Source organism: Acomys minous (genome assembly GCF_964271855.1).
Source record: "Acomys minous genome assembly, chromosome: 17".
NCBI classification, from domain to species: domain Eukaryota; kingdom Metazoa; phylum Chordata; class Mammalia; order Rodentia; family Muridae; genus Acomys; species Acomys minous.
In genome coordinates, this window is record NC_140500.1 from 28,844,430 (window position 1) to 28,870,859 (window position 26,430).

Here is a 26,430-nt window from a genome sequence, read left to right on the forward strand (position 1 = left end):
AAACCATGGCTTCCCAGACCCAACCCAACCCATCAAATAAAATGCATGGATGATTTGAGACACTTTGTTGAAAAGTGTAACACATAGGTAATATGTATGAGGCTTTGGTTTCAACTGCCACCAAAGCAAATATAAAACGATTTTTCATCACAAGGTAATTAATGCCTTCAGATGGAATTGCTGTACGCGTCAGCCATCGCTCTAATAACAAACAGGCAGGATTTGATGAGACAGCACACCTGATGGTTTACAAAGAATATTTAAATGAAAATGGAGTTAGACTAACTCAAAGGGGAGGTGCACTCCTCCTCTGATATCTGTGTAATTTAACCCTGGACAGCACATCCCTCAGAGCCTGGTGGACCTGCTTGTTGCGCAGGGTGTAGATGATGGGGTTCAGCAGAGGCGTCACCACTGTGTTCACAAGAGCAGCCTCTCTGTTGGTGTCCAGCCTGCTTGTCTGCTTCGGCTTCATATATATAAACACACAGCTGCCATACATTAGAGAGAGGACAATGAGATGAGAGGAACAGGTAGAAAACGCTCTCTGTCGCTCCCTGGCTGAGGGGAGACGCACTACTGTGGCTACTATATTGCTGTATGCAAAGATGGCTATGGAAAGGGATGTAAAAAGCACAATTAAAGCAAGATGAAAAAACAGCATTTCAATAGACCTGGTGTCTGAACAGGAGAGACTTGCCAGCGGTCCAAAATCACAGAAAAAGTGAGGAATAACGTTGGGGCCACAGTAAAACGACTGGGAAAGCATCACCACAGGAACAACCATGAAGAGGAATCCCAAAACCAAACAGACAGCAACGAGGAAGAAGCACGTCCTTGGGCTCATGATGGCGAGATAACGCAGAGGTTTGCAGATGGCTAGATACCGGTCCAGGGACAACACAGCCATAAGGAAAAAAACAGTGGCCCCCAGGAAAAGAAAGACAAAGGCTTGTGTGAAGCAAGCCACAAAGGAAATCCTTTGCCTCCCTGACAGAAAGATGGCAAGCAGCCTGGGAATAACGGTAGTTATAAAACAACACTCCACAAAGGAGAAACTGCTCAGGAAGATGTACATGGGCGTCTGTAAGCGGCGGTCCTCACAGGTGATAGCAATAATTAGCATGTTGCCTGTGAGGGAAGCCAAGTAGGCCAGCAAGTGCACGAGGAAGAAGAGGCTCCCCAAGTGCTCAGCCACAGGGAAGCCCTCAAGGATAAACTCCTGAACAGCTGTCTGGTTCCTTGTTTCCTCTTTCATCAGGATCTCCATTTTTCAGTCTGTCACTGAGAGGCTTTGCAGAACCATGGCTGAAGGTGGAGAACTGTATGCTCCTTAAACTGTAAACGACATGGGAAGGCAATCGGACTTTTAACACAGTGCACTCAATATGTTGCTTTGAGCATTGTTAAGGGAAAACAACCGACTATTACTTTGACTGCCTTCATATTAGACGCACCCTAAAATACTAGCGGTAGAAGAACTGCATGTGCTGCACACCTTCATTGGGGATAAAGTCATTCAACAGTGTTGGTCACTTTCTCGTGTGGTTCACAGCCTACTCAGAACAAGTTATACCCTTTGATCTATTTGGTCATGGTACATATGTCTGGTAAAAGTACATTCATGTCATACAGGCACAGATAAATATGCCAAACACAAAAAAATTACAATGTAAAAATCAACCTGAGTCTGGGGCATAGCTCAGAGGCCGTGCTCCTACCTAACACGTGTGTGAAGTTGTGGTTCTAATTCCCACCAGTGCAAAATGAAAGAAAATGAAGCAAGCCAGAGAAACCGAAGCAAGAGGCGGCCTGGCAGTGAAGGGCGTTTGTTGTTCATGCGATATAATCGTCTGTAACTCCAGGTCCAGGCCATCCAGCTCTCTCTTCTGACCTCTGAGGGCACCCGGCATGCACGTTGTATGCATAGACACACGCAAGCAAAATACTCAATACACATAAAATAAAAACAAGTCTTTAAAAGATTTTAAGTCATAGAAGCCATTCATCCCACAAAATATATTCATCATACTTTAGCATTTGTTTCCATGTTTGGTCATATTATTATTATTATTATTATTATTATTATTATTATTATTATTATTATTATTATTATTAGCAAAAAATCCCATCATCTTGTAGTACCATCTCTGGTCCTAGGAAGGGAATTAGATTAGAAGGGCCTCACAACAAACTGTAATTGTATTGTTAAAGGCTCATGTCAGGCAGACAGACAGTGGAAGAGATTTCCCCCTCCATCCTGTGCGTGATGGTCTGTCCAGGGAGAAGACCTGCCATCTCATCTTCTTAGTCCAGACATTTCTAAATGTCCAGGCGGCTGGAGAGATGGGTCAGCAGATAAAGTGCTTGCTGTCCACGTATGAGTTCAGACTCCAGCACATGTGTAAAAAGCCAGGGGTGGTGAAGATAGTTACAGATGGCAAAGTGCATCTGTAACTCCAGCGCTGGGAAGGGGCAAAGACAAGCAAAGCCCAGGAGGAGGCGATGAGTGAGGGTATCCAAGATCAACCTGTGGCTGCTACATGCATATACGTAGTAAAGTGCAAGTGTCTTACATGCACATACAACACACATGCATGTACCACATGTATATACCCTAAACACACACATGAGCGTACCCCCCACATGCACATACCACACACATACACAAATATAACATACACACACCTGCATACACAGAAGCAAAGAAAAGAAATAAAACAAAAAAAGAATTAAAAACAAAAGAATACCCAAATTTGAAAGAAAGCTCAGTATACAATGTGAGTTCGATTCCCCATAATCCAAATTGAAGAAGGAGAAATAAGAAGGGGGGAGGGGCAGGAAGTGGAGAACATGCTGGCATGCTCTTGTAATTGCTGAGCAGATGAGGACGAGCAGATTCCTGGGGTTTGCTTACCAGCCAGCCTGGCCCATTTGGCAAGTTCTCGACCAGTGAAAGACTTGCTTTTAAAAATAAAAATGAATTGCGCCTGAGAAATGACACCTGTGGCTGGACTCTGGACACCATATACATGCATACACACACATATGCACACACACATATGCACACAATGCACACACACAATGCACACACACACACATGCATAGACTCATACACTCAGGAGGAAAAGGAATGTTTAACCTAGTAGAGAAAGATTTCATGACTTAATTCAAGTGATGGTTCTGATTTATCCTTTCTCCTAATTCCTGTTAGTGAATAAATATTATTTCCCCCTAAGTTGATAAAGTCCTCGTATATGAGCTTTCTTCATTCAGGTCAACTAGAATCCACCTCAGGTCTCAGGCCTAGCTGTCTGACTTAGAACAACCAAATACTCACTCTTTTGTTATCATAGCTTTAGTGAGAACAGATTGAAGAAAAACACTGCTGTGGTTCACAGCAAACAAATGGCAAGATGCCCCATTCACCCTGAGGCCACATCCTCGTCACAAGCAGCTCACAGCAACCATAACTCTGCCCTCTACTATTTTATCTTTTTTCTTTTTTAAATGTATACATTTATTTATATCATTACACATGAATGAAATAAACTACATATAGCTGGAAGAACCATGAGACAATCAGGAATTATATAAATGTTACTTTCATAGTGATTTGGCTATTTGTATTTGGCAAACTTGAAGTAAACATCTTTCCTATCTTGTTGGGTCTAAATTTCTGAATGAAGATCAATATCTATCACATCTCATCTCTATATTAACTTAAAACATCTATCTTGATCTAAAAATATCTTAACCCTAACCTACTAAGCTTAATTGAAAGACTAAACTATTTGGTCTTCAACCCCATCAGAGACTTGAGAAGGAATAAAACTTAAATATCCAAAAGAACCAAATGTGTAAGTTAGCTGCTTCCAAAATGAAAAAAAAATGATTGATACAGTTTACTTCCTGAATAATCGCTCAACATTCTATAACGTTGGAGCATCATCTTCTGTCTTCTGGCCCAATATTTCAGACAGACATATTTGCAATGCAGTAGCTATTGAGGACTTGCTTACCCTGTCTTGGCAGAGTTCAGCTGTTGACTCTGCCTGAATCTAAGCTTCCCTATTTTTAGGCAGAATTCTGTCTGTGGCAGAAACAAGGACGTTTTGCCCAGTGGCTGGTTTGCCACATTTGAAGCCAACTCCATAAAGAGGTTCTTTGATCTCATTATCTTCTTTGAGACAGGGTAAGTGTTGCTAGGAGTTAACTTGTCTTGTTGTCCAAGAATCGAGAATAATAAAAAAACATCTTTAAATGCCATATTTTGTAGGTCTCTGAGGTTTTTGAAGACCTTATTTAACTATTTTACCTTATATATCTATAGAATCATATCTATCTATTAGACCTAGAATATATATTTTTGTGTTAGAGTAGATTTTGACATGACCATGATTTGCATCAAGATACAAAATTTAATATCACTGAATTAAAAATAACCTTTTGTGAATAACAATTAAGGCCTTGAGTTGAGGAGTAGATTCAATAATCTACCTTTTGTTCTATCCTCCCTCTATATTTCTATATCCCACTTTCTTTCTTTTTAGCTCCTATCTCCTTACCTACAAAAGAAAGATAAAGGTAAAGAGAGATGTCCCTGAGTCAAACCTAGTTTCCTCTCTATAAAAGACCAATAATACTTATAACCAACTCCCAATGAAAATAAGTATCTGTAGACCAAGAGAGTAAACAGAAGCCCATCCCTTCTATTTTCACTCTCAGAAATAAATCAACACATTGGTCTGGGCAGCTAAAAATTTAGGCACATAGACACCTCCATTCTAAAAGTTCATAAATCTTCCAAAGAGAAATCCAACATGTGTAGTACATCTGCTAGTTATTCTTCTCCAATCAATTAGCAGCCCAAGAACTGCACTAAACCAAACTTATATCTCAGCGGAAATCTTGCATGGTGACACCATGGGCAAATAAGAACACACGTTTCCTCATTGTTCTCTGAGAATTGGCAAGTGAATGGATCTGGAATTCCAAAAAGAAAGCTTTTGAGAGTCTCCAGGTCCCCACGCCCTACCCTGCTACCTTGCATGTGCCAGCTTCAGCAAGCATCCCTGCTGTTAGGAGCATGCAGCAGTCAGGGTAGAAAGCAGGAGAGTCTCCACTCAATACAGCATACATAGATATTTTCTTCATAGATAGTATTTCTCTGAAAAAAAATTTCCAAGGCACTGAACTGCTACTCCCACCACTGTCACCTACCACTTTCATGTTCCCAGACTGTGAAGGACACTTACACCACCAGGAGCAGAAATGAAAAGGACGGGAATTTGTCCCAACATATGTTTAGTTTCGGACTGTCTCTCGACACCAATCAGGGTCTACGAGATCCAGGGAGCAGCACCAAGAGACACTAAGTATCATTAGTAGATGGAATGAAGCCATCCACAGACCTGTGCCACACTAGGATCCCTCGTGATTGGTAATTTAACATGGTTGTAAGTGGACTATCACTTGATTAATAATAATAATAGTAAGTCTGTATAAAACATTATTATATCTTATATAAGAACAGTAAGTATAATGGTTGCCTTTTCATTGTCTACAAAAGATATAATAATAATAATAATAATAATAATAATAATAATAATAATAATAATAATAATAAATTTGTATAAAGTATTATTATATCTTATAATATATATAATGATTATTAAGTACAATGGTTGCCCTTTCATTGTCTACAAAAAATATAATATGAGCTCTCAAATGTCTTCATGAAAATATTTAAAAGTGAAGTACATATAATCCCCCAAAGTTCATAAACTTTCAAATTATATATTACTGTTAATGCAGGATTGAAAGGTCAAATGGAGCTAGCCAACACGGCCCACACCTATAATCCGTTCATTCGTATGACTGAAGCAGGAATATTAGTGAGCCTGCGGCCAGCCTGGGATTCACAATAAATACCGAGGCACATGTTGATGTGACTGAGCCTTGGCTCCTCCCTCTTAGAATAATATAACTTACATTTTATTTTACAGGTAGGAGATCTGAGTTAAGAGACTTTGACATTTTAGTGACACTTCGGATATTTTAAAGAAACTTTCAACTTTGAGAGCAACTTTGGGTGTCTTAACGTTGAACTTTTAAAGTGTTTGAATTTTAATGATTGTGGGACTTTTAAAAATAGGAATTCTTTATATTGTGATTTTTTATCTTAATATTTTTTGCCATTTTATTGAGAATAGATTCTTTCATATAGTAGATCCTGATTACAGTTCCCCTCCTTCTGCTCATCTGTCTCTCCTCACCTCTCCTTCCATCTGGATCCACTCACTTTTTGTCTCTGATTAGGAAAAAAAAAAAAGCTGCTTCTAAAAGATAATAATAAAACACAATAAAATAAGATAAAAAAAACATCATATCAAAGTTAGACAAGGAGATAAACTGTGACACTAATATTAACGTGTCATATTGGGGACAAATGAGAAAGAAAAGGTTCTAGCAGCATAGTGATGGCCCAAGTGTCAGGATGACAAGGGGTCAATTATGCTGGCTCAGTTATGTCAAGTCGACACAAGCTTAAGTTATCTCAGAAGAGGGAACCACAACTGAGAAAATGCTTCCAAAAAGATTGGCCTGGAGGCAAGCTGTGGGGGCATTTCCTTAGTCAGTGACGATGTGGGCAGAGCCATTCCTTGGCAGCTGCTCCTGGGCTGTGTGAGAAGGGAGGCTAAGTGAGGCATGAAAAGAGTGACCTTGGGCAGCGTCCCTCCCTGCCCTCTGCTTCAGTTCCTGCCTCCAGATTCCTGTCTTGGTTCCTCCCCTGGTGTCCCTCAGTTATGAAGTATAACCTGAGAGCTGTGAGCTGAAACAAACCCTTTCCTCTTCATGTTGCTTTTGATCACGGTCATGATATTTCATCACAGCAATAGAAACATACCTAATACATTAATCTGGGCATATACGGGACTCTGTCCCCTACTACAAAAGTACTTTCTCATCAGTGTTCATTGCGGCTCTTTCACAATAGCCAGTAGAAATCAAGATAGGTGCCCATTGACTGATGAATGGATAATGAAAATGGGGTACATTTACACAATGAGATACTATTCTGCTGATAAAAATAAAGTTGTGAAACTCACAGGAAAAATGGATGGAGCCTGAAGCAACCATCCTGAGTGAGGTAACCCAAGACCTAGAAAGACAAACATTGCATGTTTCCTCTCTTCGTGTGTGTTGGCTTTGAAAGACACAAGGACAGAAGATAGAGCATCCCACTAGACAGCAATAGAAAAAGGCTTAAGCAGCAAGATAAAGCAGAGGACAACGTTGGGTTCAGCCGGACGAGGAGGACAAAGCAACTTGAACACAAATGGACCTATTTGAGTTTGCAGAACAGAAAACAACAACAACAACAACCATATCCAGACTAAAGGAAGCTAATAGTGGGGTCTGTGAAGGACTCAGACCAAGAGAAGACTGATAATCTGTCTCTCCAGGGAGCTCTCCCCTTTGGCCTCTTGAAAAGAGATGGTGGCATCCAGCACCCTGCACATTACTGATGTGCCTGGGGCTTCAGTAACCACTGGGATAAGGTTTATCACCTACTCAACCCAGTTGCCCCCTCTACACTGGGTCATTTCAGAGAGTTAACTCCACCAGCCCAGCAGGCCATCGGTAGTCAAGTTGAACCAGGGAGTGTGGTATGCAGTTTTCCACGAGTACACTCACCCTCAGTGGACACTCACTAAAACGCTGCTTTATTACACAAAACACTTGATTTTTTTTTGTCATTTGTTTCACTCAGCCCCTATGTGGGCCTTTGTCTTTATTACACATAGAAGGAAACTAGAGTTGAAGTCGATTTCAGCTTCTTCCAAGCTAGATCAAGGCTCTTGCCACATTCTTACTTCCTCCTGACCTTGAATGACAACATTGCTTGGCTCTTGAGAAGCAGCACTTCCTTTATGCCTGCATTTGTCATGTTAATTGGGGTACTTGCTTCCTGTGTGTGTGTGTGTGTGTGTGTGTGTGTGTGTGTGTGTGTGTTTCTGTGTCTGTGTCTCTCTGTGTGTGTTTGTGTGTACATAGATATAGTCTCAAATTTCTGCTTTGTCAAATTTCTATTTGTTAATGCTCATTTAAGCTTTCAATATTTGTCTAAACATTCTTTAGAATCCACTGTAAAATATAGAGATTAGAAAAATGATTAGAAACTAAGGTGGAAAAATAACAAATACTCTTCGTGGCATGCTGAAACTCTACTAGTGTCATATTGAGTAATCAGTGATTGTTGACAAAGTCAAGTTTATTGAAAAGTATTGGAGATCATGAAAAGCATCAAACTATTATTAGGGGTTATAATTCTGTCATGGAGAGTAGATCTAATCCATAAGAATCTACATATAAAGGCCGTGGTTGTCTACAAGTCATCTAATTCTCAAATTTCAGGTCCAAAATCAATTTACTTCAGATGAAGGATAATAAGAATATGGGAAGACCGGAAGTCAGCTCAGCCTCCTAAACCAAACATCAGCTTCTATTCTTAGCTTCCACCTAATCTGACAAAGAATATGTTTTTATTTATTCCCCAAAATATAGCTAAATATTCACATTGTTCCTGTCACCATGACCAAAGAAATGGACTTTGCTACAAGAGCTTTTAACATAAGGGACCGACTCATGATCTCTCTACAATAGATACAGATTGTACCCCTAGCTTTATTCAGAAACAACAGAAGGATAATATTGTGTTTTTACAGTGATTTTATCACAGCTGACTCATGTCACTTGTCCCCACTCCAGGGCAATGAAGTGACAGATCCTCAGAATTCTAAGACCAACTCAAGAGGTGAAAAACCTTGGGTGTTTTTCTAGGTATACAGGCCGCATATCATGTGATAAAGATGGAGCTTTTACAAGTAAGACCAAGAGGTGAACCTACAAATTTGTTTCCCCTTGAGGCAAATATCAGTGAGAGGGAAAGGAAAAAGCAGAAACAATAGCTCGTATTAGCATCCAAAATTGCCTTTGATGCTTAAAGGACTCCAAAGGGAAGAGTTGAAGGAAAATAGAAGAAGTGGGTTTCTTGGAGATCAGAGGCTGCATGAATCAGTTCTCCAGTCAAGAAATCCTCCAAATGCAATGGGTCCACACATACTACTCAAGTCTTTCAATGTCCACACACTCAAATTCAAAGTGTGGTTTCCACATGAATGCTGTACACGCAAAGAAAAGAAAGATATTTCCACACATCCATAAGGCGTATGGGCACTCAGTCCTCTTAGGGAGTTTTTGTTTCTTTGACTGTATCCCCCTGGGATTGGTCCCGAGACTCTATTTCTTATGCTCAGTATTGTGTGAGCTCACAGCCAACCACACTCTTCCATTAGTCGGTGTCAGGTCATCAGAACTCTGAGGTCATCTACAAAGACAGTGTGTGGGAAAAGGCTAGCCTTTCACGCACCCCTGGGATAGCCAATCCACAAGGAAACTACAAGCCCAAGAGAAGAGCTCTGGGAGTCACATTTTAATTTTGGAGGAAAGGAAAAAGTTTCCTAAGAGCTGCTTTGACCTCTTTGTTTCTCAAAGTATAGATCAGAGGGTTGAGTGTAGGGCTCAGCATGGTGTAGAGCACACCAGCCAGTTTGCTCTTCTCTGCATTGTAGCTGGAGACGGGGCTGATGTAGGCGTAGAAGACAGCAGTGTAGTACATGCACACCACAATGAGGTGGGACGAGCAGGTAGAGAAGGCTTTTCGCTTCCCTTCTGACGTCCGCATCTTTAGGATGCTGGAGATGATAAAGCCGTACGACACGATGGTCATCAGAAAGTTCAATATGCCGTAAAAAGCATCAGCCAAGACGATCATGACACTGTTCACATAGGTTGAGCTACAGGAGAGAAGCAGCAGTGGGGGTACCTCACAGAAGAAATGTGTGATGACGTTGGGGCCACAGAAATTCAAGCGCGTCATCAGTCCTGTGTGAATGGCTGTGTTGAAAGCACAGAGTGCCCACACTCCAGCAGCCAAGACGCTGCAAAACGCTTTGCTCATCATGGTGCCGTAATGCAGAGGGTGGCAGATGGCTGCGTAACGGTCGTAGGCCATGACAGTTAGGAGGAGCAACTCTGAGGATGCGGCCCATGTAAGGAAATAGAGCTGGGCCATGCAGCCGCCGTAGGAGATGGAGTTCCTCTCCGACACCAGACCTTTCAGGGCCTTGGGCATAATGGAGGAGGTACAGATGATGTCCATAGTAGCCAAATTGAATAAGAAAAAGTACATGGGGGTGTGGAGCCCAGGGTTGCAGGTGATGGCCAAGATGATAAGGACATTACCTACGAGGGCCACAGAGTAGAGAGAGAGGAAACAGATAAATAAGAGCAGCTGGTACTGCGGGTGCTCAGAGAAGCCCTGAAGGATGAACTCTGTCACCAGTGTCTGGTTTCTCATTATCAAGGATGTCAGAGACCATTAGATGATTATGGCCCCACACGTTTGCATAAGATTTCAGGGCTAAAAAAAAAAAAAAAGAGGTGAAAGGTTTCTTAAGAAAGGTCATCGCCATGTTTCCTGTATCCCTGACAACACGGCATGGATGAATGCTGAGATACAGCTTTATTGGGTTATACTAAGAGGAACACTCCACTGCTACATTAACAAAGGACATACCTAAACATACGCTACATACACAGAAACCTGAGCATCCAGTTCATAAAAACAAGTGCAAGCCACCAGTTAAGCTCATTAATTCTCAGTTAAAGAAATGCAAATTAAATCAAAGATCCACTCTGTCATTCACGACTGAATCAACTTAGGAAGTTGATTGACTTAGTATTCACAGCAAACAAGGATCCTTCAAAAGGACACCACAAAAAAACTTAGCATATCTCAAACAACAAGGAGGGTGGGACTTGAGGAAAAATATCCAAAGTTGTCCTCTGGCCTGCACATGCATTGGAAACAGGCACATGGGTATTTGCATATACAAGTACACCAGAACACATGAACACACACATGCAACACACACACTCACACACACACACATTCATAAGTTCTCCATTTGAACTTTCAAAAATTTGGAATTTTTCTATTTGAAAATTTCCTTTCTGGAAACTTTTCTTAGGTAATTAATATTTTTAAAAATCTGAGCAAAATAATTTAGGACTGGAAATTACAAAGCTCCCTACACTCTTTAAGTTGGGTGCATCATTATAGGTCAGTGTGGTAGTGGATACTTTGAAACTGGTGCACTCACAGTCTCTTATTGATACTTTTTAAATACAATGGAAATTGTAAAAAGAATTTGCACAGTCATTAGGAGTTAAAGCACAAAAATTAATAAAGAGGCATTGGTGTATGGACATGGAGGCAAAGCAACTTATGCATGATAGACCATGATTGGTTTTCGTGTCATTGCTTTTGCTAATGTGTTTTCTGAATTTTCTCTAGTGTAGCTTTCCTGAAAGGCAGGTGGATTGCATAAGCACATTTTAATAACTCAGGGTCCCCTACTGCTGACAGAGCGAATATTCCACACAGCACTTCTGGAAACTTCCTCCTCTATAGACTCTTCTTACCCGTCTTAACTCTCAAAACCAAGGCCACAGCCAAGGCCAAAGCCACAGCCACAGCCACAGCCACAGCCACAGTCATAGCCAGTTGCCTGTAAATGCGCTGGGTCATATCAGGCTTTTTGGGACAGTCTCTCCGACCTCCTCAGCCAGGACGTCATCCTTCTCAAAAGTCAAATGTGTTTGCTACTCTCTCCAAACATCTCCTCCTCAGGGAGAAAGGGGCATTTCTCTCTTTGATGACCCCTCAGGACTCTATATTCACCTGTCCTAAGGCCCAATGCAGGTGCTGTAGGCCTGGTTACAAAGCTGGTTCTCTAACACTGGTCCAAGTCCCCATGTGCAATTTTGGCCCAAGTGCTATGCCTGAGACCCAACCGTGTTTGTTATTTCAATGCTAAAGATCATCTAGCAAAAATAACAGTGACAGCAACCACAGTGCACACTATGGCTGGCTGGAGGGAAAAACCAGCACGTGTGACACCACATTGGCTCTCTCCTGCTTTTCAATTCCTTCGCCACTAAAAGGTTAGGAGTACGTTCATTTTTTAACTAAGAATTCCATTTTTTTTTTTTTGGCCAAACTTCCAGAATGCATTTGCCACTAAAATATTAAAGGCTTACACAAAATGTCTAAGTGTCAGCTACAGTTTAGGTCATGTCGCTCTCCTGTAAGATGACAAGTGTCCTTTGAGCAGAGGGGTGTGGCACTGCAATGACGTACAGCAACAAACTGACCTAGGACGAAGCCTGTGCTGGGGGACCCGCTGGGCCTTCACCTCAGTGTCTTCCTGGGGCTGAGGCTCAAGGAACTTCAATAATGTGGGTGAATGGAACAAGCACAATATGTTCGTTTCACTGATTTCATTTTTGTTTGAGAGCAAAAGAATGAATAGTATTTTTCCCCTTAATTTATGATTTGTATCAAGAGAAATAAACATGACATTCTGTGTTCCTTACCGTGGCCCAGAGGGCGAGCTGTTCATCAGCATGGGAGACAGAAAAGCTGAGGCTAAGGAGCTGAGTCAGGATGAAAAAGGAGCGAATTTTTATTTTAGCTCCAGTCCATGGTTCAAATATTGCTGTCTTACGGCAATTAAGGATGGAGAATTTACCAGTGCTCATTTTTAAATCTCTAGGGGCTCCGGGTTTTCAGAGACACTATGTAGCATTTCCAATGTATTTATATATGAAGATGCATCATCTACTCTAAACGTATTTCAAGAACAGAAAACTGAAAATCAGAACATGCACCAGGTATTCAGCTTTAAATCAAAATGGCTTTGTCCAGTCTGTCTCCTAAAGTCTCTCTGTATGACCTGCCCTAATCACCACTGACCTTCAGTACTCAGTCCCAGGCTTCGGGACTCCAGTCCAGAATTCTTTGTTGTGGGACACCAACCTACATGGAGCCCAGCAAATGTTAAAGCAGGGCCAAGAAAAGGAATCCCCCCCCCCCATCAACAACTGGAGCGGGTCTTTTCGTGGCTGTGACATAGCATACAAACCTAAAACTCTTAGCCACATCTAGGATCTTATTGGCATCACTGTCACATTCATGGATCAAACTGTAATAATACCTAGGGAGAAATATTTCTATGTTACTGGTTTTGTGTAACTAAACATGTCTAGATAAGTAAACAAAGGCTGTTTTATGCCATTTGTTAATATTAAACAGGCAGGGTTACAAGTCAAACTTTCCCCCACTGTTTCATGTCACCCCCCATGGGACAAATGTTCCTTGAAATACTCATAATTACCTTTATAACTCCACTCTTGTGTGCCCAGTGCAGTGCATGTACGGCCTCTCTGTCAGCCACAAATGAAGGAGGGACCATGGTGAGAACGAGCCTGTACAGACAGGTGAGGCTCTTTGTCGCTCTATTTAAGTTCATGATGCAAGAAACTTAGGCTCAGCTTTAGGAGAATTTGTCCCTGTCCATGGCAAACACCTGGGAGGGATGTTCACCACCTTTCCTTTAAATGGACCCAGAAGGAGCAATTAAATTAAATCCCTCTTTGCTGGGGATTTGGCTGTCGTTGGTGGACACAGACATGTCGTTCTGGGCTTCGAGCCAAATGTGTGAAAGAGAGTGTAAGGCCCAGTGGGAGACGGCCAGACATCGCCACTGTCCCTGTTCAGAGGACTGGGATCAGGGAGGACCCAAGCTCAGTTACTCAAAGTAACACATTCACACCTGGAGATGTGATGTTTTGTTTTCTCAACCTGAACATACTTGCTCAGTATAATGATGGGCAGTTGTATCCATTTTCCTGAAAAGTGAATAATTTCATTCTTATCACTGAAAAAACATTCATTATCTATGTATGTCACATTTTTTATCCATTTATCTGTTGATAGAAACCTAGACTTACTCAATAACTTAGGTATTGTGATTGTGTAAATATTTGTGTGGCACACTGACTTATAGTCCTTCAACAATATACACAGACACGTTATGAATGGTTCACATGATAGAGTTTTTAAGGAATTTCCACACTAATTTTTATAGTCTTTGAACCAATATGTATTCCCACCAACAATGCATGAGGGGGGTCTCCTTTCCCTGGGTCTTCTCCTGCACTTGTTGCTATTGATGCTCTTAGTGGTGGCCATTCTGACAATGAGACTGAAGATCAATGTAGTTTTAATTTGCATTTCTATCATGGCTAAGAAAATCTAGTAGTTTTCATGTTTATTGGTCTCTTGTATGTATGTATGTATGTATGTATGTATCTTTTTAGAACTTATTGTTCATCAGACCTATTTATTTACTGAGTTGTTTGGTTTAGTAGTATTTAGTATTTTGAGTCTTCTATATTTCCTAGATACTACTTTTCTGTCCAAGATACAGTTAAGAAAATATTTTCCTTTATTGCATAGGCCATCTCTTCTTCTTGTTTCCTTTGCCATGTAGTTGCTGTTGTTTGTTTGTTTCTAATTTCATGGAAGCCCTATTTGTCAATTCTTGGCTGTATTTCCTGAGCTATATTGGTGTCCTTTTCCAAAATTCCTTGCCTATGCCTGTGTATTCAATTCCACTAATAGCTTCAGAACTTCAGGTGCATCAAGGTGTTTTCCTGACATATGCAAATCTTATCGCCTCACAAAATACGCAGTTGTTTATACCGAGAGCTTTGATAAAGGGATGGAGGAAAGTGTGTATGAAAGAAAACCGCAAAGGCAGTGGTCACAGTCACCAAGCAGGAGCAAAGCTGGGGGAATGTGGCACACATAGGTCACGTGGGTTCTACTGCACAGAGGTATGCCCTCCTCCTACCCCACCCCCTTTTCTAGCTTTCTCACCTCTATAAGCATTCCAGATTAAATACACAGACACAAAAATCCAAGGCATTAAGATAACTGATACATCTTCAACTATTTTTGACCAGGGTGAGAGATAAGGATCTAGTTTCATAATTCTACATGTAGATATCCAGTTTCCCAAGCATCATTTATTGAAAAGTCTTGATACCTTAGTCAAGACTCTGTTGCTTTCCTAGGCAAGGTGCTATGTACCTGTAATCAAGGCACTTAGGAGTTGGAGACGGGAGGGTGAGGTGTTCAAGGTCATCCCCAGCTACATTGTGAACCCTGTGCTACATGAAACCCTGTGTCAATAAACAAAATACATCAGATGGGTGTAGCTGTGTGGTTTCATTTCTTGTTCGTCTCAAGTATTCCATTGGTGTATATTTTTGGTTTTGTTTAAGCATTGTGTTGTGTTGCCACGGCTGTGTAACGTAACTTGAGGTCAATGTGGTTCTTTTTTTTTTTTTTCAGCATTATTTTGGCTATTCAGGCTTTCATGCTTCCATATGAACTATAGGTTTATTTTCTCCATTCCTCTGAACAATGACATTGGGATTTTGATGGGGATTTCACTGGATATATTTATCACTAGTGGTAATTCAACCATTCCATGGTATTAATTTATAGATGCATGCCATGAAAGGGCTTCTGGTGTCTTCTTTTTTTCCCCTTCAGTTTTTTAAACTTTCATTGAAGAAGCTATTCTTGATAAATAACTAACACTAATTAAAAAAGAAAATGTGATACATACATAGTTATGAAATTTGTAAGAAATGGATGGAGCTGGAAAAATATATTTAGTGAGACAGCAAAGATAGAGAAAGCAAAATCCACATGTTCTATCTCGCATGTAGATCATAGTTTCATATTTTTAGACCTATTTGTTGAAAGTGAATGTCTGAAGAGACATTGAAGTATCAGAGAGGCCACAGCTTTAGGTGGGGATGGTGTAACATGTGTGCTCTGAAAGCAAATGCAGCAAACGATAGCAGTTTAAACAGGAAACCGAGTAAGGGATGAAGAGACGATGGGGTGCAGAAAGGTTAACTAAAATTAAGGATGCTTGAATAAGTCACATGGAACTCCATTACATTATAAGCTAATTAAAAAAACATAATTTAAAGCATACATTGAATATAGGTACCATGCATTGTGGATAGCGCCAACCCCACAAGCCATGGAATATCAGACAAAATCCCAGGGCCAGGTATGGAACATCTCTCCAGGAGTTGTTGGCCAGGAAAGACCCAAAAGTCCTAAAGCCTATACAAATTATGGCCTTGGCCATTTTTTGACCACTAATTTTGTAGTGGCCCTATTGCTGAAGACAGCACATACCGTGGTTGACAAATAAGGTGAAACTGCAGTAAGTGAGTGGAAAATGAATAATCTTTGATGTACACTTGTTCAGTTTGGAAGCACTTCATTGATGATTTTTGCATCTGTGTTTATCAGACATAGTAGCCTATAGTTTTCTTTTTTGTTCTATATTTACCCAGTTTGGTTATTGAAGTTATATTGGTTTTGTAGGAGTTTGGGGGTGCTCCTTCTATGTCTGAATAATTTAGGAAGATCAGCTATAGGTCTTTGAAAGTCTAGTAAAATTCTTCTCTGGATCAATCTGGGCCCAGCTGCTCCTAGTCAACTTTTCATTACTGTTTCAATATCTTCATTTGTTGTGGGTCTTTTTAGTTTTTTTTTCTCTCTTCTTAGTTTGTTTTTCGTGGTCTGGTTGAATACAAAAAGTCACTCATTTTTAAAAAAAACAATTTCTAACTTAATAGAGTACTGATATTAAAAGCTTCCCTTCCACATTCTTGGTTTCTTTGGTGTCTGTTTGTCATGTGTATGTAGGAAGATCACTGATGCTTTTGTGAGTTAATTTTCTTCTGGCTACTTTGCTGACAGTGTTTATCTGCTCTTGGAGTGTTTCCTGGTGGGATTTTTAGGGTCACTTATGTATACTATCACATCATCTGCAAATAAAGATACCTTGACTTCTTCATTTCCAATTTGCATCTCTTTCATCTCCTTCAGGTGTCTTAAGACTCTAAAACTTCACATATTATATTGACTAGATATGGAGAGGATAGAAACTTTTCTTCTTCTGAGTTTAGTGGAATTCCTTTGAGCTTCTCTCCATTTAAGTTAATTATGGCTACGGGCTTGCTGTAAACTGTCTTTGTTATGTTGAGATATGTCTCCCTTGTGTCCCTAATCTCTGCAGGTCTTTTACCGTGAAAGGCAGTTGGGTTTTGTAAAAAGACCTTTCTGTATCTAATGAGATGATCATGTGGTTTTTGTCTTTCTGTTTGTTTACATGGTATATTACATTTATTAATTTTCATATATCGAGCTATCCCTGCATCTCTGGAATGAAGCATACTTGATCATGGTGGTTGATATTTTTTATGTATTCTTGGGTTTGCTAGTAGTATTTTGCTGAATATTTTTGCACCTATGTTCGTTGGGGGAACTGCCTGTAGTTCTCTTTCTTTGTTGGGTTTTTATATGGTTTGGTGCCAGAGTATTCATTATCCATTCATTTGTAGTAGTCATCTAAGTTGATTTCACTTCTCAGATATTGTTAAAAAAAAAAAAGCAACAATGAACTTTTCTTTGTTGTTTGTTTGTTTGTCTGATTGATTGATTGTTTCATTCTCTTGGTCCAAAGTTTAGCACACTGTGCAGCCACCTCCTCCTTTTTCTTAGTGTGTTCCTTCAGTGCAATAACATCAGCATTTGTGTTTCAGGACACATGGATTAACAAGGCAATGAATCTTAGGTGCTTTGGTCCTGGGTTTCTTATCTCCTTTTTTTACAACCTTCTGATGACATATTAGCAGACATCGTCTTATTTAGAGAATTAAAAAGCCTTCTGAGTCTGTTAACTCTTTGGGGCCCTGAACACTGAGGCACATCAGTATCTGCCAGCCCTGAAATATACTTCTTTTTTAAAAAAATTACAACCAAGTTGAGAACAGAGTGCCATCCACAGTGCCTCTGCAATCTAACTTGTGGTTCCTCCCTCCAGTCCTCTTTCATGTATAACAAGCATTCCTCTTACTCAACAGCAAGCACACTCTGCCAAGAGACTTTTTTCTCCAATATATATATATATGTATCATCCTTGAAAAAAAAAAAAACAAGTAACTGTAATTGTGCTGTGAGAAGTGCTAATAGTGCAATAGTGACATAACTGTTATAGGGGCAACCAATTGCTTCCTCATAGGACCTGATGTTTGATCTGTCAAAGCGAGTTCATACCTGGTACTGTGAACCTGGTCATAGGACCATGACTGGGTGTCACAAGTTATTTTTATAAAACCTGTGTTTGTTTCTCTTAGTTTATTCTCTTAACCCAGCTATCACACAAATAATTGAGACTCCTTTATATTTGTTTATAAGGCTTTCCAACCCAATCTTGAGCAGTTTAAATCTGTTCTTAATCCTCTATGTTATCCTAACTCCATCTACTTGCCTTTTGGTTCTTTCTTTGCTTCAGATGAATCTTCATCTCTCCTGCACCTCTGCTTGTGGCTGAATCCACTCACTGAATCCCCCTACTTCTTCCTCTAACTCCTCCGCCTCTACCTGGCAGGAAGTCCAGCCCTATTCTCTCCCCTGACCAGTGATTGGCTGGAAGCTGCTTTATTGGTATACAAAGGGACAATTGAGGAACAGAGTTTATACAACATTGAGACAGGAGATTCTCAGAATAAGGCTTGCAACCAGGTATAGGAGAATATAAAAATCAGCATTTGAAATACACAATAGCCTTATGCCTATATCTCCCCTTTTTAGTCTAATAAAAAGACTCTCTTACAATTTATCATAACTGTGAGACTACAGCCATCTAGTCTTCAACCTCATCAGAGACTTAAGAAGGAATAAACATTACCTAAACATGTAGGAAGGGCAGGCAAGTAGCTTTCAAAAGTATAGAAATGACAGAGATATTTGGCTGCCTGGACAGTTACCCATCTTCAGCTTTCTGGCTCAGAATAGTTGAAAGATTTTTCTGTGAAGCAGGAATTATAAACACTTGTCTACCTAGTCTTTGCAAGACTTAGCAGTCAACTCTCCTGCAGCCAGTTTGTCCTCTTTTAGACAATTTTCTGTCTGTAATTGATGCAAGAGCATTTTTCACCCAGTGGCTCGCCTGCCACATAGGAAGTCTTTGATGCTCTTTGAAATAGAACAGGGGTGCTGCCAGGAACAAACCTGTCTTGTTAAAAAAAAAAGCCTTAAGTTATTAGAATCCTTAAATGCTGTATTCTGTAGAAATCTGAGGTTTTTGAGAACCATCTATCTATTTTGTCTGAATTATTTTGAGCTGTCTTTTGTCCATCAATCTAGAAAACATATCTTTGTAATTAGCTAAACTAGTATCTTGACCATGAGTTTGATTGTCTGATTGCTAATATGCATTTCTTAATAATCTTTTTTAAAATATTTACTTATTACATATACAGTCTTCTTGCCTGCATGTACTACTGCACCCTTGGAGGCCAGGAAACAATAAAGGGCCACAGGAGATGGAGAAACACTTCTTAGGAGAGAGAGGATAGTAGAACACAAATAAAAGAAGAAAGTAGTGGGTAAGTTTAAGGAAATTGAGCTTAACTAGGGAGGAGGGGGAGAGAGGAGAAGAGGCCACAGGACAGGTTGAGGATAGATAATTAACACTAAGGATTATTGAAAAAGCCATACAGAACTTAATATTTTGTAAGCTCTCTAAGTAAATATACTTTACAGAAGAGCTAATACTCTTCCCAAAAGCCACAGGTTACCAAACAAAAAGCATAGTGTGTGGTATAGCCTGCCTTCCCTCAAGTTGTTGGCTAGGGGAGTCCCAGAGACACCTCACTTGTTGCTTGATTGCCCACCAGACTTATGGAAAGACCTTACTATGGAAGACACCACACACTTAGGTCACAGAAAATGGAGAAACCAAGCCGGTGGTGACAGGGAAATGTTCTCCCTGCTGGTTAGCCTTACTAGTACCAGAAGCTACTGTGTAGGTTGCTGGAGAGAGAAAAGTCATCAGTAGTCTCCCCTAGCTGTGAACCCTGAGACTTGTCTGACAGTATATTCCCACAGATGAAGTATTGTCACAAATGTTAGGGGTGTAACCAATAACTTTCTGATCAGATCAGAAGACCCACATTCATTGGAGGAAACACATACCTAGAACTGCAAATCTGACCAAGAACCGGTGGCTGGGAGCATAGACCCCCAGGAATAAAAACAATACTACTATTTTGTTCACTGGAAATAGTATCAAACTGTCATATACTTAGATAGGTAGGTAGGTAGAAAGACAGACGGACAGATGGATGGACGGACAGATGGATGGATAAGCAGACAGACTAGTGGAGCTTTTAGTCTTTACTAGAGAAACTTCCTTAAACAGTAGACATCAGTTTACTTAGAAACTCACAACCAATCAAAGTTCAGAGAGTAAGTGTCTATGGAATGCTCAGCCATATATAGGACAACTATATCATGACCCCTTTGCCCCAAGTCTCAGGAAATGTCATGAAGTAGAATGCAGGAAGGCTGTGACAACCAAAGGTCACTGAAGAGACCAGGAGAAAACAGTGTCTTTTGGACACAACAGGACCAATGCACAAGACCCACACAAGATCAGGCCAGTCAGCATTCCAGCATGGAGCGGGCAGCCCAAGGAGCTATTGTCAGTTTGGGGCAGGTAAGGGAGGCTAGAGTTAGTTTTCCTTAGGGATGTGGTCACTGGTGGGTCAACCATACTCCAGTGGGATGACTTCACACCCATGTGTATGTACGCAGCACCAATTTGGGCTCAGTAAGTTAAAAGATAAATGAAATAAAGAACACATGAAGTTGCAAGGGAGAGGAGGTAGGGGTATATACGGAAGGACTTGAAGGGAGGAATGAAGGGTGTGTGTAGGAACCAGGCCCGACTGGGCTGCCTGCCTGTCTTGCTATTTCATGTCCTGTTTCTAGCAGCTTCCATGTCTGTGTTCATGTCAGTTAGCTAGTCATGTTTACTGCTCTGAGAACTCACCCTTCCCCTCCTTGAGACTTTCCCTCTCATGTGCAATCACCTCTTGAGGGATTTCACCTGCGAGTGGCATTCCTGTTTTGCTGCCTATAAGAAGGCTCTTTGAACACTGAATAAAAGCTGCTGCCGCCGCTGCTGCTGCTGCTGCTGCTCTCTTAGCATGAAGGACCCACTGTGTTATTGTGTGTGTATGTGTGTGTGAGTCAAATCTGCACTCCCTCGCCCTTGACTCAGTACCACGGTGGCGCAGGTGCCACAGGTGTGTGTGATCAAAAACACTCTATGGTTGTATGGAATAATTTAAAACTATTTTTAAAGGTCAATCCCATAGATAACACTAAGCTCCTATGAGCTAAGGTACAAGGTTGATAGAGTAACATGATATTTACTTCTTGTGGGGGTTTGAAGAGGTATATGATTCCCCATAGACCCGTGTGTGTGACTACTTGGCCCATAGGGGGTGGCACTATTAGGAGGTGCAGCCTTGTTGGAGTAGGTGTGGCCTTGCTGGAGGAAGTGTGGCACTGGAAGTGGGTTTTGAGGTTTCATATTTGCTCAAGATAATGCCCAGCGTTTTCCTGGAAGACTATTTCTCATGTTCTCAGCCTTCCTTCGTTGCCTGGGGCTCTTTGTCTAAGGTTGAAGTCTTCTGAGATCCTCCAGCCCACACCTCCCCCTCCCATGTTAGCACGGCTGTTGCTGCCATCCTTGGTCAGCTTGAGTTTTGGGAGCTATGTCGGTGAGATTCTTCGGGTGTAGAGTCTGACATTCCTGGAAGACATGATCTCACAGCAACCTCCCTGTTCCTCCGGTTCTTACAATGCTTTTTGCCCCCTCTTCTGCAATGGTCCCTGAGCCTTGGCTACAGGAGTGGTGCTGTAGATGACTCGGTTGGGTCTGACCTCTACAGCTCTGCATTTTGATTGGTTGTGGCCTTCTGTCTATTGTCTCTGCCTATGGCAGAGAGAAGGTCCCTTGGCGAGGAGTGAGGACTACACTTTCCTGGGGGGGGCGGTGTATGTTTAGAATGTGGTTAAGAATTAAGCTGACTTAGCAAAGTGACAGTTGTAGGTTCTTCTGCAAGAGCCGTGACTTCATTGGTATCAGGTTAACTGGCTAGGTTTCCAGGTGTTGAGTGGGTCTTATACAGAAGAGTGAAGGTAGATGGGGGAAGAAGGTAAAATAACCGTGAAGCTGTCTTAAGAAGTCACAAGGAACCATACTATTAACTATCTACCTAAAACTGCCTATCATCCCTAGCATCCATGGAAATCAGACTTCCTAATAGAACCCATTCAGGTCACGGTGTGCCAATGCCTTTGAAGGGGGCTGTGAGACCCCAGGTCCTGCTATTCACTTTTTCTTCCTATGCATGAGGTTTTTGCTCTGCCACACACTAACTATGATGCACAGCTCACCACAGGCTGAAGCAGTGGAGTGAAATGATGATGGGCTGGGACTTTATCAAACCTTCCCTCTTTGGGACCTGATTAACTCTTGCATTTCGTTACAGTAACTGGAAATCTAACACACCTGTTTCCCCATTGCATTTGCATTTGCATTTGAAAAGGACCTAACTGAATCTGGTGCACAGTGCTCAGCAGTGGGAAGACCACGAGAGCTCAGATAGCATCACATCCATCTGCAGGTACTCGGTTGTCTCATATGGGTGTATTTTCTTTTCAGTTTAAGTAACAGTTCATAGGAAGTCAAGAGCAATTGCCATGAGCTTGTAACCACACGTATGGCGCCACCTCGGAGACATCTGAACTTTATTTTCCTTCTCTGTCATTTGAGATTTATTTCCTGGGTTTTTGCTGTGAACAAATAGAGAGAGATGCAACTAAAATTTCTTGTCACAGACTTCTTTTTATTTTTAATTGTGATTTTCTTTTCTTCTTATCCATGTCCTACCACAAGAATTTGGATAAAGCAGCATTCTGCCTGAATCACAAACACAAAACAAAACAACAACAACAAAACAAAAAACACAAATGCACCATGAAGAGAAAGCCCAGTGCTTTTCCGATGAGAGGGCAGGTCTTAGAGGAAGGACCACTCTCAGCCTTGGACTGAGTGACACCTCTTGTCTTTGCTCATCCAGGCTCCCTAGAGACACCCTATGGACATAATCTAACCTCAGGGCAGACATCACCAGGGGAATCCAGCGTGAGGATGAGACCTGTGGCTCCCTTCTGAAAGAGAGGAGCCAAGAGCAGCTCACACACACACAAGTACAGTTGAGTGTGTGCTTTAACGTCTTTGTGTTTGGTCTATAAGTTCCAAAAGGAAGAAAGTTCATTAAGTTTGTATTCCTAAATAAGACCAAATGATTGGACTCAGCCATCATGTCAACCTACCTGGGTCTTTGGAGACTGGAGGCCGAGGTACAGTGGTGTGGGGTGCCCCACACATCTCTCACAGCACAGACTTGAAGGAGGAAGCAGTCTGCAAAAGGCTGGTACAATTTTGATAGGCAGGAGGCAGAGGGAGAATGGAGAATGCTAGTCCATAAGATGACTGTGCTCTGACCTCAGGCAGAAGGAACCATGATAGCCATTTCCACATTATCCATTTCCTAGGATGCTAACAGATTCACAGGGACATTTACATCCTTTGGATTTACCTGGTTTGGCAAAACTGGTGACTAAACAAGCAAGGAACTAGGATGAGCTGATCACATCCTTCTTCAGGGATGTCTGCTGAGACGGTGAGTCTCCTCTGTCTAGGGCAGGGGGCGGGAAGAGCTGGTCTGGAAAAATGAAATGCAGTACACATGCCTGCGTTCTAGTGCTCTAATGGAATCCTAAGTGGTACTGTTGGAAGGGAGCGAAGTGGGTGCACATGTTTCCTCTAAAGTCTCAATACGAAAGAGAGATTGTATTTACTTTGCTTTTTTGTCTACTGTTTAGAATTTTGTTCCCCGTGGTTCCCGGATGTTAGCAGGCCAAAAGAAACTGAGGCTGTAACTTTTATTTTAAATTTTCGTACAATATACTTTGCTCGTATGTACCCTCACCCAACTCTCTCTAGATCCTTCCCACCCCCCCATCCATGCAGCATCATACCCCCCCTCAAAACCCAGAAAATAACAAAAATGCCCACAAAAACGAAACAAAACCAAACTACATGGAGTTTGTCTTGTATTGGCCAACTACTCCTGGTGCGTGAGGCCTACCTCAGTGTGTGGGTGATACTCCATTGGAGAAAACTGGTTTCCCTTTTGGTCAGGTGCCATTTGCAAATACCTCCTTGTTTAGAGGTGGGACCCCCATGTCCACTCCCCATTTCAGAGCCAGAATCCTTGTCTGTCTTGAACATATGAAGGTCTTGTGTGTGCTGTCGCACTCTTTGTGGGCTCCTATGTGTATCAGCCCTGCTGTGTCTAGAAGATACTGTTTTCTTGTAGTTATCTCTCCACATCCTATTCCATTAGATCACTGAGTCTTGAGGGGAGGGGGTGATAAAGTGTTACAGTATTTTGTATCTGTTTGGCCTACAAAGCAAATAACTGACACAGAGAGACTAAAACATAATTTAAAGCTGCCAGCACTTCGCCAGGCAGAGTCTGAACTGACTCTAATCTACTTGTAAACTAAACAAACTGTTCTAAACCTTATAAAATACATATATTCCAAACACTTGCCACTATGACTCCTGGGTCGGTCTGAGTCCAGTTCCCACCGTCCTCCTCCACCCATAAAAATAAAAAAAATAAAAAAATAAAAAAATAAAAACTCTTTCTCCCCAACCGTCAAACTTTTCTCCTCCTTTCCAGGAAGTCCCGCCTTCCACTTCCTGTCCTTCTGCCCAGCTGATTGGCTAAACAGCACTTTATTGATGGTTGATATATCCACTTAGCATTCCTCCACAATAAAGACATCCCATTTAGGACTGAGGTCTCCAAAGTCTCTCACTCTTGGGACATTGTGCAGTTATGAGTCTCTATGCTAATTCCCATCTACTGCAAGAAGAAACTTCTTTTATGAGGATTGAAAGATGCACTGATCTTTGGGTATAGTAATATGTTATTAGGAGTCATTTTATTACTATGTTCCATTAGCAGAATAGTAGTAATAGGTTTTATCCTAGGCCTATGGCCTCTCTGGCCTTAGGTTTTGGCCACTTTAGTGTCAGGTATGGTTCCATCTCACTGAGTGGGGCTTAAATCCAATTTTAAAAATCGGTTGGCTATTCCCATTAACACTTACACCACTATCGCACCAGTATGTCTCACAATCAGGTCATTGTTGTAGGTTGCAGGGCTTGTAGCTGGGTGATATCCATGACTACCTTTCTCCTCCAGAGGTGGGCAAAGTGCCTTCCAGCGTCATGGATGCTCTCAAGAGTGGTGAAGTCTCTAGCTGGGTACCAGCTTGACTTCTCCATGTTTAATGACACAAGTGTTATCTTCAGCAAACGGTTTGTCATAGGCTGTGGGGAGTAACCAATAGCCTTGGCAATAATAGCCTGTAATGTTTTGGGGGTCCATGGACCCCTTTGGCCAATAATTCAGCAAGATGTAACACATGCTTGGTACTATTCCTTTCAATATAGATATAGTTTAGGAATTTTCTACAGTAGTAGGCTTCCATATAGTTTCTCAAGGGCCTTTAGTGTTAATTGACCCCCCCCATAGTACCTACTTTCCTTTTTCTCCTCCCCTCATTTAATTCTCCTATCTTAGTTTCCCCTGAAGGAGGCTATACATTTTCCCTTTTACTGAAAACAGATTCTTTTCTCACATAGTACACCCCAATCACAGTCTTCTCTGGCTGTACCCCTCCCAGCTCATCCACACCTCGTCTCCCATCCAGATCGATTACCCTTCTGACTCTCATTAGAAAAGAGCAGGCTTCTAGGAGATATTTAAATACCTCAAAATAAAATATAAGAGAAAACAAAAATGATCACATTGAAGTTGGACAGGACAAACCAACTGAAGGAAAATAGCCCAGGAGAAGGCCAAAGAATCAGAAACCCACTTGTCCTCACACTCGGGAATCCCATAAAAGCTCTGAACCGGAAGCCATAATACATGCAGGCTTCCGTCTCTGTGACTTCATATGAGCTTTGCACATGCTGATTTTAGAGGGCCTTGTTTTCTTGGTGTTCTCCATCCCTTCTGGTTCTTTTTTTTTTTTTTCTGCCTCCTCTTATGTGGGGGTTCTCTGAGCTTGGGGTGGGGGATTGATGGAGACATTCCATTTAGGGGTGAATGTGCCAAGGTCTCTCACTCTCTGCATAATGTCTGGCTGTGGGTCTGATTTTTTTGTTTGTTTGGTTTGGTTTGGGTTTTGTTTGTTTGTTTGTTTGTTTTGGTGGGGTTTGGTTTGGTTTGTTTGTTTGTTGGTTGGTTTTTTAAAGCTGGCTAAAATAAGGTGTGGTCCACATCTCGAAAGGAAAGTGGCTGCGTAGGCAGGATGGCTTCTAGTCACTTCGCTGACCAGCGGAGGCCGGGTCTGCTCAGCCTGGCTGAAGGGGCAGATCCACCCAGTTGCAGTTATGAACGCAATGGCTCCAG

At 41.4% G+C, this 26,430-nt stretch overlaps 2 protein-coding genes across 2 annotated transcripts; both read right to left on the minus strand.

Moving 5' to 3' along the window:
- Positions 1 to 286: 286 nt before the first annotated feature.
- Positions 287 to 1,270, minus strand: LOC311588181 (olfactory receptor 6C75-like; the record flags this gene model as incomplete). Its single annotated transcript, XM_084765652.1, has 1 exon — positions 287 to 1,270. One exon carries the CDS (start codon positions 1,268 to 1,270, stop codon positions 287 to 289), a length of 984 nt encoding a protein of 327 aa, XP_084621778.1.
- An 8,229-nt stretch (positions 1,271 to 9,499) lies between these two features.
- On the minus strand, positions 9,500 to 10,426 carry OR13A1 (olfactory receptor family 13 subfamily A member 1; the record flags this gene model as incomplete). The annotated part of the gene is made up of 1 exon (XM_084765653.1): positions 9,500 to 10,426. One exon carries the CDS (start codon positions 10,424 to 10,426, stop codon positions 9,500 to 9,502), a length of 927 nt encoding a protein of 308 aa, XP_084621779.1.
- Between the last annotated feature and the right edge of the window lie 16,004 nt (positions 10,427 to 26,430).